General features: G+C 37.6%; 1 protein-coding gene across 1 annotated transcript in view; it reads right to left on the bottom strand.

Moving 5' to 3' along the window:
- The window catches only part of POLR3B (RNA polymerase III subunit B), an 80,718-nt gene that overhangs the window by 13,277 nt on the left and 49,490 nt on the right, over positions 1-17,951 (bottom strand). Inside the window, exons 20-25 of the mRNA XM_026867887.1 lie at positions 17,371-17,580; positions 15,346-15,504; positions 13,810-13,927; positions 11,910-12,052; positions 1,341-1,444; positions 261-427 (exon numbers count right to left, since the gene is read on the bottom strand). Of these exons, the coding sequence (XP_026723688.1) occupies positions 261-427; positions 1,341-1,444; positions 11,910-12,052; positions 13,810-13,927; positions 15,346-15,504; positions 17,371-17,580 (901 nt within the window). The remainder of the gene's footprint in view (positions 1-260; positions 428-1,340; positions 1,445-11,909; positions 12,053-13,809; positions 13,928-15,345; positions 15,505-17,370; positions 17,581-17,951) is intronic.

Here is a 17,951-nt window from a genome sequence, read left to right as displayed (position 1 = left end):
GAAATTTTTGTATGTACTACAAGGGCATTCACATTACAGCCACACAAATACTAGTAATTCTTAAAACGTGGAACCACAAAATACTTCTAAGAAAAAAAAAAAAAGTGCACTATTCTTCAGCCCCTTCCCTCCATCTCGCAGAGCAGTTTGCAAATAAGAGAAAGTTCCTGAGCTCTGAGACATGAAAAGATTTTCAGATGTGTCTCAACAGGATTTACTAACTCCCCTGAAATATCTAAATCTATACAGCAGATTCTTACCCAGTGATACCAGATGTTACGTAGTCTTTCCCTAGGTAGTTATAACCGTGGCGAATAAGATCTTCACATACATCCTTAACTTTACTGCCTCCAAAAGCTGTTCCATAGTGAAATCTGCCATCAAGCACCCCAGCCTTTCCAGCCAGGAGTTCAATTAACTTTCCTACCTGTGCAAAGAAAAGCAGAGTTAACAGCCTGCTCACTAGCACGGGCACATTGCTAGATTGGTCACAGCGTAAGTTAGCCAGGCAGGTGTCTGAGATGGCAGCCTGGGTTATTGCATGCGATGGGAGGAGTGGAAGAAGCCCAAGAAGAGTGAGTACTCCTGTGTGAAGGGGGAAAACCAGACTCATTGCAGCATCTGAGAACACCTTTAAGTTTCAAGAACACCTTTAAGGTCCCGAGCCAGGCAGCTCCATTTTTTCCAGTTGTCTGGAAAATGAGCAGGATCTAATGTGGCCTTCTGCTTTAGGAAACAGCCTCAGAGATTGATGAGCTACACTGGAGCAGTGGGAATAGAAGGGAAGAAGCTAACAAAGAAAAAAAGATCAGAGGCTGCATGACATAATCAGTGGAGGTCCCATATAAAGGCCAGGCTGTGAGGTATTTAGTGTGACCCTGCAGCACAGGTGCAAGAATTGCATCAGTTCCAGGGAGGACTGTGTAATGTAGGAAGTTATATAGGTCTAGAACTATTACAGAAGCTCTTCTCCAACCTTCACCTCAGTCTGCCCCAGCCAGTTTAGTGGGCAAAGGCAATAGGGAAGGGAGAGCAAGAAGTTTTCAAACAGAAAATGTGCAAGTGAGGTATTTAGTTGCTTTGCTATTAGCTTGATACAGAGCAAAATGAGAATGATGCATAGCCAGCCTGCATACCTACTCCTTTCACACAGTAGGATGTTTCAAAACATGCAAAACAAGAGGGCTGAATACTTATAGGAGAGCAAGCATGTGGCATGATGACTGGAGAATATTCTCAGTGAATCCATGTTTCAAACTTTTTTTTATTTCTTACAGCTAATCTACTTCAGTTTTCCTATCGGGGGACACTGTCTCTTTAATTGTAACATAACCACTAACCGTCATACGCGATGGGAAGCCATGAGGGTTCATTATGATATCTGGACAGATTCCTGTATCACAAAATGGCATGTCTTCCTGAGGAACAATCAGTCCACACACCCCTGCAGAAGAGAAAACATTTCAATTCACAAATGGCAAACCACCAGCAGGGCTGACGCTCATCACCAGATTTTCTTTAGTGTTTTCCTCCCCCTCTCTTTCTCATGGATCACTTTTTACCCAGATTCATTACCATGACCAGTGCTCACAACCTGCAGGCTAGAAGAGAGCCCTTGTGACAGGACTGACAAAATTAGCATACCCTTACATAATGCTCCCAGTGATTTGTGAGTTAGCAAATTAGGGAAGAAAGCTTTAGATACAGTTTTCAGAGGCAACCAGAAACTTTGACCACTCAGACTGGAACATCTCAAGGGAAATCTATTTCTTAAAGCTGATGCTGTAATTTCCTGAAAAAAAAAAAATTAAGAAATCGGACCTCTTCCAGTATCTCTTTGGACATAAAAAATTATTGTTGATTTGAAATTTATCATATGTATCTTTGCTAAACACTATGAATAAAACCAAATCAAATCAGGACTTTGACAAGGACTTAGAGGAGATAAGTAGGGGAAAAGTAAAAAAAAAAACCAAAAACCACAAGATTTTTTCAGGTGGCATTCATTTGCTGAGCAAAGACTGCTTTCGATGAATTACAAAGTACAATCCACCCCCAGATTGCTTATATTTTGTCAGTCCATGAACAGAAACTGTACCTTTAAAAGTTTTGGAAACCTTTTTCAGTCTCTATCAGTACTGGGTGTAAAACAAACAAAACCCTCCAAATTCTAAAACTATTTCGGAAAGATTAAACTCATTTAAAAGAGTCTATCGTACATTCCAAAATTTTCCTTCCAAACCTTACAACTGCTTCTACAGTAAATTCTGCAGATAAAAATCCTGCAGCTATAAATGACCAAGAGATCCAACATTCAAATTCAGGTGCTAAAATGCAGCTGCTTAAGCCCATACTCCTTTGAACCAAAGCTACTGTTTCAGTTGGACAATTTCTTCCAGAAGCCCTTAGAGCTGAAAAAGTCTGCAAGCTATTTGAGATCAGCCTGCTGCAACTGCCAGAGCACGTTTGGGAAGAGCCCTGGAGTGGAGGGGGCTCCTGGAAGACTGAGGGTGCGGGTTACATCCCTAAAAAGGCATCCCCTGACCAGCCAGTTCACAGGGGGATATTGGCGTCTGCTCAGGAGGGAGCTCCTGTTCCACTGTCCAAGCAAGACAGGGATAGGTGTATGGGACAGTAGTTAATAGAATGAGAATGGTTAAGTATGGGGGAAGGGAGCAGAAAGAAAAAGAGGATTGGAGCATCTGGGGCAAGGGGTGTGTGTGTGTGTTGTATTTAGTTTTTAAACCTATTGAAACTAATTTTCATTGTTCTACTATGATAAATCAATAACATCCTTCTACCCCTCCCCGCCAAGTAGCAATCACTTGCTGAAAATGAAAAAAAAACCCCAACAATTGCCTATCTCTTGTGTACACAGCTTTTTTATCCTAAAATTGTATAAATAAATACTTTATTATATACATATTATAGCATGTACATTTTGCCTTATTCACATTTACTTCTAAGAAAGCATTAGGTTGCATCTGGACTTCACGGCACCTGTAAGCCAAAAATTAAATCTTAGCTAACTTAAAATTACTTTAGGCTCTGAAAACCTTTTATATGCCAAGCTGGTTCCCATAGCAGACAGCCACTGTGTTGTTTGTTTTGTGTGAAAGTGAATGATAAAAGATCCATGAAATCGACACAGAAAGGCAGAACAGCAGAAAGAACTGAGGGCTCTCCATCATAGCGGCTTCTACCCTCCGCTGACTTGTATAACAATGGGACCTACACACCCAACTGCAGATCTAACACAGCTGTGCATTTCATTAGATGAAGAGCACTAGTGACACAAGTAAATAATTAACTTATTCTGGTCCGCTGACTGTGGTTATGAGACCAGTCATAGCTGACAGATTTTAATACAAGTTAACACAAAGACAGCATAATGAGCTTAGAAGTTAAAAACAAAATATTTAGACAGAATCCAGCAATGTGAAGCTCACTAGGCCATTTATAAAGTTTCTGTTTTACAGAAGGAGGGGAAAAAAAAGGGAAAAAAGAAAGCTATAAAACCTCAATTCTAAGCTTCTGTATTTTAAAAAGTCACTGAGTTTATAACAGATCTATAGCATGCCCATGTGTATTTAGAAAACAGGACAGAGACAAGCTTCTTCCTTCCCTGTATTTTATGAAAGTTCACTCTTTTTCATTAAAAACTGTTAAAAAGCTGAAGGGCATCTTTCCTATTAATACACCACTACTTCTAAAAGCAAGTAACTGCAATTCATTTAAAAATGTAAACTTGATTTCATTTTGCAGTTACTTGCCTTCATAAGCTCTCTAGAGACTAATGCTTGCAGGTCTGCACTTGTAAACTCCTGCATTTGCTTCCCTGTCTCAGCCTCGATCGCTGAGGCAGGGCTTGAGCAGGGCAGTTAAAGGGAAGCCCAGCAGTTCTGCATTGCTGAGCAGCTGCGAAAAAGTGATCAAGTGAATTAATCCATGTAAGTGCAATTATCACTTGCAACTGGTTAATAAAACAGTAAAGGAGAAAAGAAGAGGCTGGATTTAAGACAGCCTCAAGTTCCAAATGTTGCCTTGTCCAAGTATAAACTGTATTTCACAACTGAGCTGCTCAAGTACTCGCCATCCAATATTCATAAATAGGACACAGTTAAACTAGTAGGTAACTTTGCTCTGTGGCTCTTACCACAGGTTATTAAGATTTTCTAAATGTTACTGATTTAGACATCACATGAAAATTGTTTCCTAGCATTCACACAGGACATACAAAATAATTTAGTTTCATTCATTTTTCTTCCTGTCACAGTTTTTAAATGCTGCATCTGAAATTTAGCAATACGATTTCAGATTAAATGCTGCACTGCAACGGGCCTGAATCTGCTCTCATCTATACACTCCGGAGTTCTCATCTAGGACCAGAATCAAACGTTAAACACAAGAAAAGGCTGCAAATATTTCTTCAGACAAAACAACAAAAAAATTTTTTTAACGTGTGGACTAACAAGAAGGTTGTATGTTTGATCAAGAAAGCACCCAGCAGCTTGTTACATCTCAATTCTTTTCAATTGAAAACCAAATTGAATTCTTTGTATATCAACTTCATAATGTCAGCTTAGATGAAAAATTGTGAAAATGCTTTTAAGATATCCCTCTCAAAAAAAAAAAAAAAAAAAAAAAAAAATAACAGCTTAAATTAGAATCAATTTAAATGAGACCCTACAGTGGTTTAACATGCAAGTATAAACCAGCCATAGGCAGTGCTTTTCAATGCTATTGTATGCCAGCCAATAAATGACAGCCCTCTGACTATGCATGATGGCCCCCATCCTCACACATGCTATCTGTATCAATCCCTGCAGCATCTCAACACCCATGTACCTCCACAAGGCCCTGACAGAGCATAAATACCCCTTCACCCCTGTACTTTTGTCCTTTAAGAGTTTCTTTTTTTTAATCAGGAGAAATTCAGGTTTCCCTAATTGATACGTGGTTGCTTTTACAGTTTGCTGACAAACACGAACATACACAGACTTGTAAAACAGCAGTTCAGCAGAGAGGGGGAAGGGGAGGGGGCAGGGACAAAACACAACAGTATGGGAAAGTTTTTCACCGGGCTACGATAAGATGCCTTCTATACACACACATGCCAAATGAAAAAAAATCATCAAATAAGTCAAAACAACCTAATATAGAAAACTAATTACTACCAGCAGGAGGGACATTAGAGAGCAAAGGAGACTAAGTGAATAGAAGCCGCAGTAATACCAGTTTCTATCAGCAAGATAAAAAGAAGTGCATTACTAAATGTGTTTGTTTACTTATTCTAATGATATGGTGATAAAAGAGCCAAATAACTTGAAAGGCATCTATTTTAGGTTTTAACAGATTTGCCAGAATTTAGAAATACTCTTGAGAACTAAGATTATGCCACATAATTAAGAGAAGCATAGCTATAATACAGTGCTGTATATTTTGAACAAGTGACAAACAGATCTGCAAAAATTAGTAAGACTAAACAAAAATGTGCATCTGCTTCAGAACTCTCTAATTACATACTGTGGTGGCTAACTAAGCATAAAACAAGTGCAGAAGAAAAAAAGTGCTGCATCACATAAGCTTTGTTCAATATTGAATCATTCGCTGATCTATCATATCACTTGCTACATCCCATTTGACATAAGAGGTAAAGAACAGAATTAAAATTAACAGATAAATAATGCATAAGTAAACTTGATTAGTTTTCTTATTAAAAACATCACTCTAAATGAGAGGAGGTGCTAGAAGACAATACAGTTTGTACACTGCTTTCCCATGAGCTGCTGAATGGTCTGATGTGATAAATTTGCATAGTCTGAAGCACACAAAGAGCTGATTAATTGAAACCCTTACAATGCTTCTGGAAGCAGCTATTGTAAAACAATAACCATAGGAACTTTACAAAATACACATGGCTGAATGAGTCAAGAGCTTAATAAAATGTGTGTTCAGGATACACTATTTGGAAACAGAATTAGAGATTTTTATTCTGTGTCATAAAATGCTAAATCACCCTAATTTCAGAGGTTCAGTTGAGGATTTACTGAAAAGGTCAGAAGGTTACCTGTTTGCTGCTTGAGATAAAAAATGCTGTAATTTTCTTAAGACAGCAAGCTAAGCAGCAGCTTTGTTAAAAATAAATAGAAAAATGGTATGAGAAGTTTTAATGGTATTCTGACATCTCATTTTCTCATATTCAACTTCTGAAGATAAAAATAAGGTAAGAAATTCCTATATTTCCTGAAGCCTAATAACTATTAATCATCCTACATTCCTGCAGTCGATAACAGCAAATTCTTTTTAATGACACTTCAACCATTTAATTCCTATAAACCCACTGATGTTTTATTAGAGATAAAGTACTAAGTCTGACTTGTAACATGGGGGAAAAGGACATTAGCCATTTAAAACTAATATCTTACATGTTCTGATTACACGTACTGTACAAGTGCCCATTAAAAGGAGAAAGATAAGTTGTTCTCAACTGTGAAGTTAAGCAAGCAGAAAGCGGATGCTCAGACTAGTAAAAATTTTTAAAAGTAAGCAAGGTCAGACTTTGGTAGATAAGCAGTATTGTCATTAAGTTTATGTAGTTGACAATGCTGTGAATGGATTTTGTTTTGACACTGAAGAACATGGTTCATTTAGGAAAACAAAGACCATCTTTCATGAATTTAAACTTGCTTCCTTGTCTTTAGAGTTGTTTAAGTGCAGATACTTCAGAAAGGTTTAATCCTTTATCTTAGATCTTCAGCTATTAAAAAGCTTCTGTTTGCCAGTTCAAACAATCTCTTGCTTAAATACAGTTTTTCCACTCCTCAGGAATACTGTTCAGTATTGCTGCTTAGTTCTGTGATCTACAGGACCTTTGTTGGAGGTGTTAATCCTTTTTCACATGAGAGACTGAGAAATGTTCTTTCAGAGAAGTGATATATTGCTTTTTTTCACATCAAAGGAGCCCAACTTTTTCCTCATTGTGACTTGTAGCAAAGCAAGAGGAAATCTGGAAATATAATAATTTAGTTTGTATGGAACTCAGATGAAGTTTCTTTAGCTTAACAATCCTTTAGCCTTCTGTGCTTTGAAAAGTGACTTTGCTTGAAGAATGCAAGATTAAGAAAGCAAAATAATTAACAAAAAAAGTTTCTTTATCTTTCTGGAAAATACATGATGCAATACAGTTAAAACAAAGTCCTCAAAGCTCAGGAGAAATCCTCCCTGGTAGGTAGACATTTATTTGTGAGACAGCAGACACTTAAGGGCTTTAAAGAGTAAAGGGTCAGTCCCAGTCCCAAAGATCTTACTGCAACATTCAGTTTGAAGATGAATATTGAAATAGAGCAAAATATTTGTGTTTCAGAACACAACCTGATGGCCTTATTTGTTTTTCTTCTTCTCCCCATATACTCGTTTGTTGACAGGCCCTGAGGGAAAGGCTCGCTTTTACAGGCAGTTTGGAAGAAGTGTACTTAACACATGGACTTGCATGAGAAGAGGGTGTGGTGGACAGGCCAGAAGTGGTGACCCTTGCCAATACTGTGTTGACATCCAAGAGGACACAAAGAAGGTAGCAAATACAGAGGCAAGGGCACAGATCTATGTTATTACAGAGGCCTACAGAATCTACCTACATATTTAACAAAAGGCCCTTTAACAGAAGGCTAAAGCTGGTTTGTGAGATTTAATGTCATATCCCAGACAATTTCCGATGCTCTTATTCCGCTTCCTTCTGCCCCAGTGACAAAGTATAGTTTTGAAATACAAATCAATTTGGAATACAGGAAAAAGCCCATGAAAAAAAATTGAGAAATGTGGTTTGTGCAATCTCTTATTTTGCACATATTTAATTACTTTAAAACTACTACTACAATTCCATGAAATCAAATCTCATCTTCATGCATTCCTTCTAGAAAAAAAAAATTCACATAAAAGATTGACAATACAGAGAGAACTATGCTTTCTCTCCTTCTCAATGAACCAAGGTACTTGTAATCTAACATTAATGTCGGTATCTGGTTCTTTACTATATAATAAAGTTGGAAAATACTGAACCCCACCGTTCTAGTCAGTATTATTTTCTTTGGTATCTAACACATGTATATTCTCCACTAAGCACATTTCTCCTTTCTCTCATTTATTGTAACACCTTTTCCCATAATGTACTACAAGCCAGTGAACCAAGAGCTTTACCACCAGAAGGGCTATGTATTCCGCTAGAATGTAGTAATTTAGAATATGATCACTCTTCCGATCACAACTGATTACTACAGATCAATGTGCTGGACAGCTAACCAGCACATGCCTACAAGCTCTGTAACACAACTGTTGCAGTGTTCCCACTTGCATCTCCAAAACCAAGCTGAAAGGGACATTTGCTATTCTGAATAATTGTTGGGTTTGGCTTATTATTATTACAGGTCCAAAGCACAAACCCATGGGGGATCAGTCATTCTAACCTGATGCAAAGCCAGGTGTAATTATGGGTGCCTTCAAAGTTCCCTACGGCATTTAGGGTGTTGTTTTTTATTAACATGGGATTTCCACAGGTATTTTATGTTGGGAAAAAAAAAAATTGACTAACTTTCTATAGCTTTGGGGATATGAAAGAAAGTACCTCCAGATTCCAATACAGTGCATCTTAGTTCTTTCTACATTTGACCATGAATATTAGGGTTTGATGAGTAGCAAAAATCTCATGAGATGTCTGTCCTTCAAGACCTCTAAAATGATGAGCTTTCTCTAGACTGAGGTGCTGTATGTGCATTCAGTGGCATGGAAGGCCCTCTGCTCCCTAAAGCCATACTGCAGCCTGCCTGACACAATTCTGTTTCCTTCTGTCATTCTTCCACCTTTTCTCCTCTGATGGCTCTAGATTTGTGGAGCACCCTTACTGATTTTTTGTGAGATATGAAAATCAGTTCCATTTAAATCCTGTTCTTCTAACTATTTCAATAGGTGCACAGCAATAGCTCAAACTAAGAGAAAAATCTTACCTGCTTAAATTTTTCACGCAAATCCCCGAAAGTATTTATCATGATTAACAAACAAGCTTCTTTAATATAATTTTTAGGCTTTTTTTTTTTTTTAAATATAGTTAGAAAATTTGTCCTGCACAGTAGTAATCTTATTGTTATATAATAACTTGCAGCTAAAATGCTGCGTGCCACTTAAAAGGAGAAAGGAGTAATTAGATGAAGCTCAAAATATATGAAGAAATGGGTTTTGCTCTAAAAGTGGTTATAGGCTTAAAAGTACCACACACCTTCATTGTGTATGAAATAAAAAAATTATTTGAAAGTGACTCCGCACAAAATCTTCCTGAAGAAAAATCTTGTGGAGGAAAGGAAGTAATGGGGCAGCTGAACCATTCCAACTGCTCAACTCTGCCTCTGAAGCTAATGATCTTCCCCCTCACTTACTGAAACTATCCTATATGGCTGTAGCACAAGAACTAGACTGGATTTTAAAGGGAAAGCCAAGAACATACTGCTGCTTCTTTACTTTTTTTTTTTTAAACTGGTTTCCAAATCACTTGGGGACTCTGTGAGAATTGCTTCCTATTTTTAGATCAAAAGCCATTTTGTAAATGCAATCATGAAAAATGTTTCAATACTTACCAGAAGAAAAAATGAAAGGATTTCTTTAGAACACAAGAGTTTCAAGAACCCGTTTTATGGGTCTATGGAAATGCACTGTGGAAGTAAGGTGATCTTGGAGAGAGCTGGATGTACTAAGAAAGCCTGCATTGACTATTCCACAGAAAACACACACAAACTTGAGGCAACATCTGGTTAACAGCTGACATGATCAACTACTGCCCTTTTGTACCCATTTCACCTCTTTTGACTGATAGGTTTGCTCTAGGTAGATGTACTGATCATCAAACCTGGAGACTACAGAAATAAGGATTACTGTGGTTAACTCTGCAACTCATGACAGGGATGCCAACTTTCACTTTAGTTACACCTGGCCACCTTGTTGCCACTGATGCTTATGTACTTCCATAGCCAGAGAAGGGCAAAAAGGACCTCAAGTTTGACTTCAGGCTACACATGTAAGTAAAGCAGTAAACAGTGGCATGGAGCATTATAAAACTGGCTTCTTGCTTGTGCCTGGGGTCCATCTGTAAGCAACTGCTCTTCATACCTCTTCTAATCACACAGGCACTGAATATGCTGGAGATTATTCTGTTTAAGCTTCGTTTAAGAGAGCTCTAGAGCTGGACACTGCCTGAGTACTGGTGACATTTGTTGCAGTTTCATCTCTTTTCACTTGCTCAGATCTACATAGGGATGTTGTGCAAGCACCAGCTCTCTGCTAATGTGCATATTTGCCCACTGAATTCTCTGGTTCTGCTCTAAGAATACACATGTGAACCAGCACAACAGGGTCAAACCCAACACAATGCTGGGAGTAGAGTGGGACCGTGCCACAGAGTGCTGAAAGGGATGCTTTCAGGTAGCTCCTCCTAAGAAAAAGCACTCTCTCTTTCATGTGTCTTCCAACAAAGAGAACACTGCTCATGAAAGGCCAGTTTGCAAGATGTCTCTTAGCTAGTGTTGTAATTTGATGTATTACTGCAAAGTTCATTGACGACAACTAGTTTTAAATATTAGTGCTTCAAATCTAAACAGTGTCCCCTGTTATTTCCTTGGTCCCCTCCATCTGCCCTCGACACAAACATAGCAGATACTTGTGTTACCAGATTGAAGAGGCTGCTGTGCTTTACACTCTATGCCTGGGTTCCAGCTCCTCAGAGATAAAAGCAAGGAAGTAAGAATTTTTTTGTTCCAGTAGTTAAGACAGTATCACATTTGCACAGTAATAGGAAAGGAGTGTATGTGCTGCAATGGGAAGGATTTGGTAACATCAACCTCTTTGCCTCCCTACCACATCTGACAAGAGACAGCAATGTTATCAAACCATTGAGACCTAAAAATGTAACAAGATTACAATATTCAGGTAATACGGTTAGCACAGCACATACAGTAAGGCAGAAGGTCATGATGAAAGTAATAAAAATCTAGATTTTCCAAGTGTATAGATAGATGAAAACATGTCAAAACCTGTCCCACACTGAGGCCACATTTAAGTCAGTTACAGTCAGACTGTTTTCAGTCACTTGTTTCTTAGCACCCCTCCTACACCTCCCAGCACTTCGAGGTTCAGAAAGGGTGGCCTGAGTCACCTTTTTTTGCCATTAAGGTCGAAGAGAATCCACTAGTTTGTTCAACAGATATGGAAACAGGTCCTGAATTTTGTCTTACTATTAACACTAGAGTTTCATGCCACCAAGAAGCTTCCTAGTAGGTACCCATTTTCAATTCTTGGTTTGAAGATCAGAGGTGCCTCAGATCATGTCCCAGGTGTATTTTTGAAAACATTTTCCATTTCTTTCCAGTCTCTGCTGGTGCACTCCGAGCTGCACTCCTGATTTGCCTCTATTTACACCATGGTTCTGAACTATCTATCTGTAGTATTGTCGTTAGAACAATATGTCTCCACAGATGATTTGCAGACATCCCGTTCCATCTATGGTCTTTCATGTCCATTCAGAACAGGCCCTTTCACACTTCACTGCAATCTCTCTCTTGACAACCCATTGACAAACCTATCACCTAAAATCAAATTCACACTAGGAAAAAAAACCCAATAACCAACCTCAAAACCTTGTTCTTGTTTAAAATGGACTACTATATTTTCCAGATCCGTAAGTCAATAGAGTTGTGTTTGCCAATTCCTCTCCTCAGTTTCAGAAACATCATTGCTAAATTAGGTGAACTTAACCAAAGAAATGGATATGGTCAAATCTGAACCAATCAATGGAAACATGCATGATGATATTATGTATGTATAGTAGGCATATCCAATGTACATTTATTTTTATTAAATGTGTAGCTTACCTTTCTGCCCATGACGACTGCTAAATTTGTCTCCAATTTCTGGACGTCTAGTTTGCCTCAACAACATTTTGATCAAGAAAGCATCCTCTGCATTTGATGAAATCATTACTTTTTCAATGTAAGAATCAGTTGCACCTTTGTAGCTAGTACAAGAAGACAAAACAAGAGGTTTACATCTATGAACCAAACACAAGTTACAAACAAGTATCCTTGTATTGGTAGGCTTCTGGCCAAACTCTAGTCTTCATGGAACTTATATATGGAAGGCCAATAGAGCAAAGATATTTATTTATTTATTTACATATATATATATATATATACACACACACACACATATACTTTTTTTTTTTTTTTTCAGTAAAGTTCCAGAGTATGGTATGTTTCTGGAAAAGAAAAGGCTTAAGAGATACAATAGAAACAAAGGGAGAATTAAGCTGAACTTGTAAAGAACATGGTATATTTTTTTGTCACATGGGCTCTTCTTGACAGAAAAAAAGCTTCCTAGTATATTGCAAATTTCTGGATCTTCAGTTAAACAAACAAAAGCCAAGTAGAGAGTTGTAGTTGAAGAAATGAGTTTAATGAATATAACATGAGTATTTAAGAATGAAAGTAAGGTATAATTACCCTGACTGAAACTATTCATCAGGTGCACATGTGGAAATGAACCATGGGCAGAACTGAGGTACAGAGATGAACTCTAGAGTCTGAGATGCAGAGATTTTGGAAGGAGAAGAAAAAAAAGCGCAAGCTAGGCATGACAAGAGCAGGAGGGAAATTATTCTAGTATCAGCTTTTTTTCCATATATTGCAGAATGAGGGCAGAGCAGATTTTAATACCTTATTTAGGAGGGTAATCATTTACCTTGTTAAAATTACCATTTTTTCATGTTGTTCAGGTAGCTGAAATGGTCAAACTATGACACCTGAACTCACCCTTGGATCCAAACCTTTAGCTGGCAGGATTACTTCTCTCCTCTTGAAAATTAAAATGTTGACTCACTTCTTTCTTAATACCTTGTAAGAATAAACCTAGAGCTTTCTATTGGTTATGAAACACACAGAAGTGCAGCAAAGCTAATTCTGCCTTTATGATCTGGGCACCAATTGCTTGCCTTGCTCTCTGCTAATTTACCAAACTGTCACAACTATTCCTGACAAAACAGTGAAAAAACTTTCATTATTTATTAATTAATTCATTTATTTAGTTCTACATCTAATGCAGAATTTTAATCTCACACCTCAGAAGCCCTCTCTTGTTCTTTCAGGACAGGATGGGAAAAACTCTTACTGACTGTTCTTTCCCACTCACCAGTGCCTTGGTAAAGGACATGCAACTGGAGTGACTAGAATGAGCTGACTGTTGGCCTCTGAGATAGGAAGGCCTCCATTTCCCGGCCTCCTGCCTGGCAAAATGAAGGCTGAGCACTAGTCAGCATTGGCCATTTTCTGTGGGAGCTGGTATGGAGGAGATGTGCCCCCTCACTAAGTACACACGTGTTCTCTGCCCTCCCACTCATCCTGCTTTTCTCCTGTTTCTCCATCACTTCATTCATGAATGACTTCTCTCTCCTCTACTACTGTCTTAGCTCTCTTCTTGGTTTCCCCTGGGAACCTACTCAGTGTTTCCTCTCTATACATACATCTACAGGAGGGTTCCTCCCTCTCTTTGCAAATTCAGCCTTTCATTTGTCAGAATCTAACTTATTAGTCATTAAGTGGCTAGACTTAATAAAAATAACCTAGGCTCTGAAAAATCCTGTGAAGAATCAAGACCTAGAGAATTAGGTCTAATTTGCGGAGGGAAGTTTATTCTTTTTATTTTTCTAGAAATGAATATTTTCTCAGATACCTTTCCTCTGTGTACATTCCCTGACTATAAAGTTATGATGCAACATACGTTACTGGCACATCTTTGTACTGTGGCTGCTGAGGCACGCTGCTTCCTTCCAGAGGCGTCTGGGTCACAGTTGGCATAGATTTGTTCACAAGGACTTGCTTATTTTCTACTTTTTCACCTATGAAGAAAAGAAAAAAAACCCTAATGAAATCATATCTGGTTACCTATGTTAGAAATACATTTTAAGCTTTAAAAAAAAGTAAGCTGGAAGACAAACTGGGAGGAACATGTCCAGGAAGCATGCCATGTTATTTTATTAAAAATTGCAAAGCAAGGGAATCATTAAACTAGCTTTTTTTGGTAAATCAAAACAGAACAACTTGCAAGCTGGGTGCACTATGAGAACAGGTATTCAGCATACCCTGGGTATAAAGAATACACAAAAGCATCTGAAGTAATCTGTGGAAGTATGGACAAAATGAACAAGCAACACTAACTGACACATTTTAGAAATTTACACCTAAGTTCAGGATATCACATCACTTCCACAGTGAGTTGTGCAAGACTATTTTCAGCGTCTCCTTGCAATTATTTTCTCCTATTGCTTCTGGTCCTGTACAACAGCTATTTTTCCTTCCATTCTTTTATCCCGCCCTTCACATAGAAGACCGGATCAGTGGCATGTCCCATGACACCAATGCACATCAAGTACCTGCCTCCCACCTCCTTCACAAAATTACACTGAACTTCAGCCTATGTCTTTTTTCTGTCCGAATGAACTATTTCAAAGAGGTTTTTACCTACATGCTGAGAACAGCCTCAGTCTGGAGTCTGCTCCAGTCCTATCTATCCTAAAACTTAAGAAGATTCTTGCCTTTTTTTTCTAATTAACTTTGAAAGCTCCATTGTGATGTGTTAAAGAGCAAAGGTGACTCAATTGTGTTGCTATAATGAAATTAAGTTTAGTATCTTTTACAGCACCTTTCTTGTGAGATCCCAGCAAACCTATCAAGCTGTTTCCTAATTGAAGCATGACAGTATGGGAGGATTCTTTCTCAAATTTATTTCCATTGGAACATTATACACCTATCCTCTTCACTGAATGTAGCTGTATTTATTTTCTTATCTCTCTACAAACATATTTCTAAAGTGTTAAAAACACAAGGTTTTACTTCCTCAAACAACTGCATTAACTGACAGAATGCTAGGAGGTTTTGATGTATGAAATAAAAGTAATAAGGAATCTATGACAGAACATGTCAACAGTGATGGAACATGTGAGAGACAAAGAGTAAAAAAACTACAGTATTAAAAGTTTGCCAGTTTGGGGATATAAGAATGCAAGTTCTAATGTTTCAATAGATTCACACTGTTAAGGACTCACTCTTCTACTTAAACATAAAGCTCCCTTCTCTCATTAGCAGCAAAACCTCCAGACTGGTACCACATTGCTTTCAGAAACTAACATTTTCAAATTTTCCATTACAATGCTGCCATCTTCAAGGAAAAAAAAATACACTAAAAAAATCTTAACAGAACATTAATTTCTACTTCAGATTATGAACATGCCATTACTGAACATGTAGTTTGACATACCTGGAGAGCAGATACCATCAGCATCTAAAATTTCATGGCGCCAGATTGGTTTACGGGTAGCTGCATCCAACATTGGACCCATAACTTTATCAAATGTCTGGTTTGTGTAACGCTTCAATGTACACTTGGCATTCTTGTATACAAGACACCTTCCAAAACCTAAAATGTAACACAAACTCATCTGCCTAGGAGTTCAGAGATTCTTTATAACACGTTACCAGAACAAAACAAGAATGCTGATCCACCTGCTGAGCTACAGAATATAAATATTTTTTTATTAGTTAGGTTATTCATTGCCTTGAATATGCATAACAATGTACATGGATACCTAGTAGCTCACAATTTAACAATCAGATCATGCATGCTATTTTTTTAGACATTGGACTATGGTCCAATTTTGAAGTTGTGCCAATCTGCTTCTATACCTCTGCACACACATGCATGCATCATTTCTCTTACCTTTGGTGGTCCACAGGAAGACATAACATAGGAGAAGAGACGGTAACAGGATGAGAACAGCACCTCTTCCCTTTCAGGAGTTCTAAGAATCTGAACTTTTACTCATGTTTGTGGCTGGCACAAACTAGACTACCAGGAAAGTATCAATTGAGTGTTTCATATAATTATCCCATTACTCACTTTTTCCCTAGCTAAAAGAATTCTGAATTACATATATTGTTATTAATCAGGTTTGGTTTGGGTTTTAGATGATAGAAGTAGCATCTCTAGAATTTCTCTCCAAGTACAGCAACTAGCCACAACACTAAACATTTTCCTCACATTTAGAATTACCGATAGACAAGAGTAAGGATTTCTAATAATCCTACATTATTTTAGTTCATTCGAAAGATGGTTGCAGTCACATACAGTACATCTATATCTTTAGATTATGTCAAGTAACTCCTGACAAGCACCACAGCTCTCCCTGTAAATGTTACCAGTCCACCAGAAAAGAAAACATTCAGTTTTAAATCATGTCTGTTGTTGTTTTAGAAAAGGAGGCATAAATTAAATGCGGCAGACATTAATGCCAAAGATACATGTCTAGGAATACTATTATTGCTGCCTAGCAACTAGGAGGAAGGCAGTGTGGGGGGGGAATAAAGTGATGGAAGAATCTTGATTTTGGCCACCCGACACTAAAACCAATTTGATCAGACTGCACTATATCTTCTCTCAAGGGAATTTATTTAGAAAGGGGAGAGAAGAGAGACTAAGTTTTCAGGCAACCCTCCTCCAACCCCCAGCAGCATTAACATAAAGTACTAAAGAACTGTAAAGAGAGTGAGACAGGACAGACAGGCACAAATGTAGGTTTCACTTAGTTACCCTCTATTTGGTGGTTATGTACTTTTACTTAAAATACACTGCACAGATTTTTATTTTTTTAAGGAACTGGGTCATTAGTTTATGTCCAAATAAACACTAAATTATTTTCCTTTAGACACTACTGTTATTTTCTCTCAGAAAGTAGGCAATACTGCTATTGCTCCCTCAGAGCATGAGGTTCACAATGACACAAACTGCCACGTGTTCCATTCCCGTCCGAAATACATTCAGAAGCCTAATTTCATGTACTGCTTTTGTTACTGGGGAAAATAATGAGACCCCTCTGTTAGCAATGAACAAAGGTTCAGGTAACCACCTAAAAAGCAAGCCCAACAGAACAGATTATCTAATACCTTAATTTTTTTGTAAACAAAAGATTTTTCAAAAAGAGACCATTTACACTTTTTTATTTGGGGTCAAAAGTTAGCAATTTTTTCTTATAATATCCATTCACAGAAGTTTATTCACACGTTTGCAACTTCTCCACATTATTGAAAGCATGGAATTACAATCACTTGTCATGTAGAAAATAAACAAAAGCATTCAAAAGCAGTTTTGGAATTCAGTTTCTTAATTGGAGATGTACTGTTCATAACTGCAATAAGAGTTATAGGAAAACACCACGAGACAACAAGCTTACTAAAACATGTATTAGGACACACACTAGAGAAGTGGGAGAGAATTGATGGTTCTTACCTCTGTCCAAAGAGGCCTTGTTTAAGACAAGAGCATCTTCAATATCGTAACCACTGTAGCTCATCACAGCAACTGTGGCATTCTGTCCAGCAGGCAGTTTCTCAAAATCTATCAGTTCAATTGTTTTTGTTTTTACCATTGGCTTCTGTGGATAGGCTAGAAGATACATAAGAGTATCTATCCTGTTTCTTTGATTGTATCCAATAGTACCTGTATGTAAAACAAAAACAAAAGTGTGTGAACATTAGTGAGTTTCCTAGAAATGTTTTGGCTAAAAAATTAACAAATTGAAAATTAACTAAACCCAGAAACTGAGGATTTTCACCTAATAATAGAAAATCTTCAAGAAAAGAAGGAAAAAAAAAGAACCAAAACAACTTTACATTATTATATGTGAAGATGTAAACAGCTTCTTAATTTAAGCTTCCAGAAATAATTATTTATTTATTCTTAAACAGGAAAACCTAAGCATCAAGACAAAAAGAATGACAACAAAAGAAATCAAAGTCAGGTCCTATATGACCGAATGCAAATAAGATCTCTTTTTTAATCATGGCACTGAATAAAACTGCAAGTATGAA

This window comes from Athene cunicularia, assembly GCF_003259725.1.
Source record: "Athene cunicularia isolate RWA chromosome 1 unlocalized genomic scaffold, athCun1 chr1_part2, whole genome shotgun sequence".
Taxonomy (NCBI): domain Eukaryota; kingdom Metazoa; phylum Chordata; class Aves; order Strigiformes; family Strigidae; genus Athene; species Athene cunicularia.
This window is presented reverse-complemented; position numbering and strand designations above follow the sequence as displayed.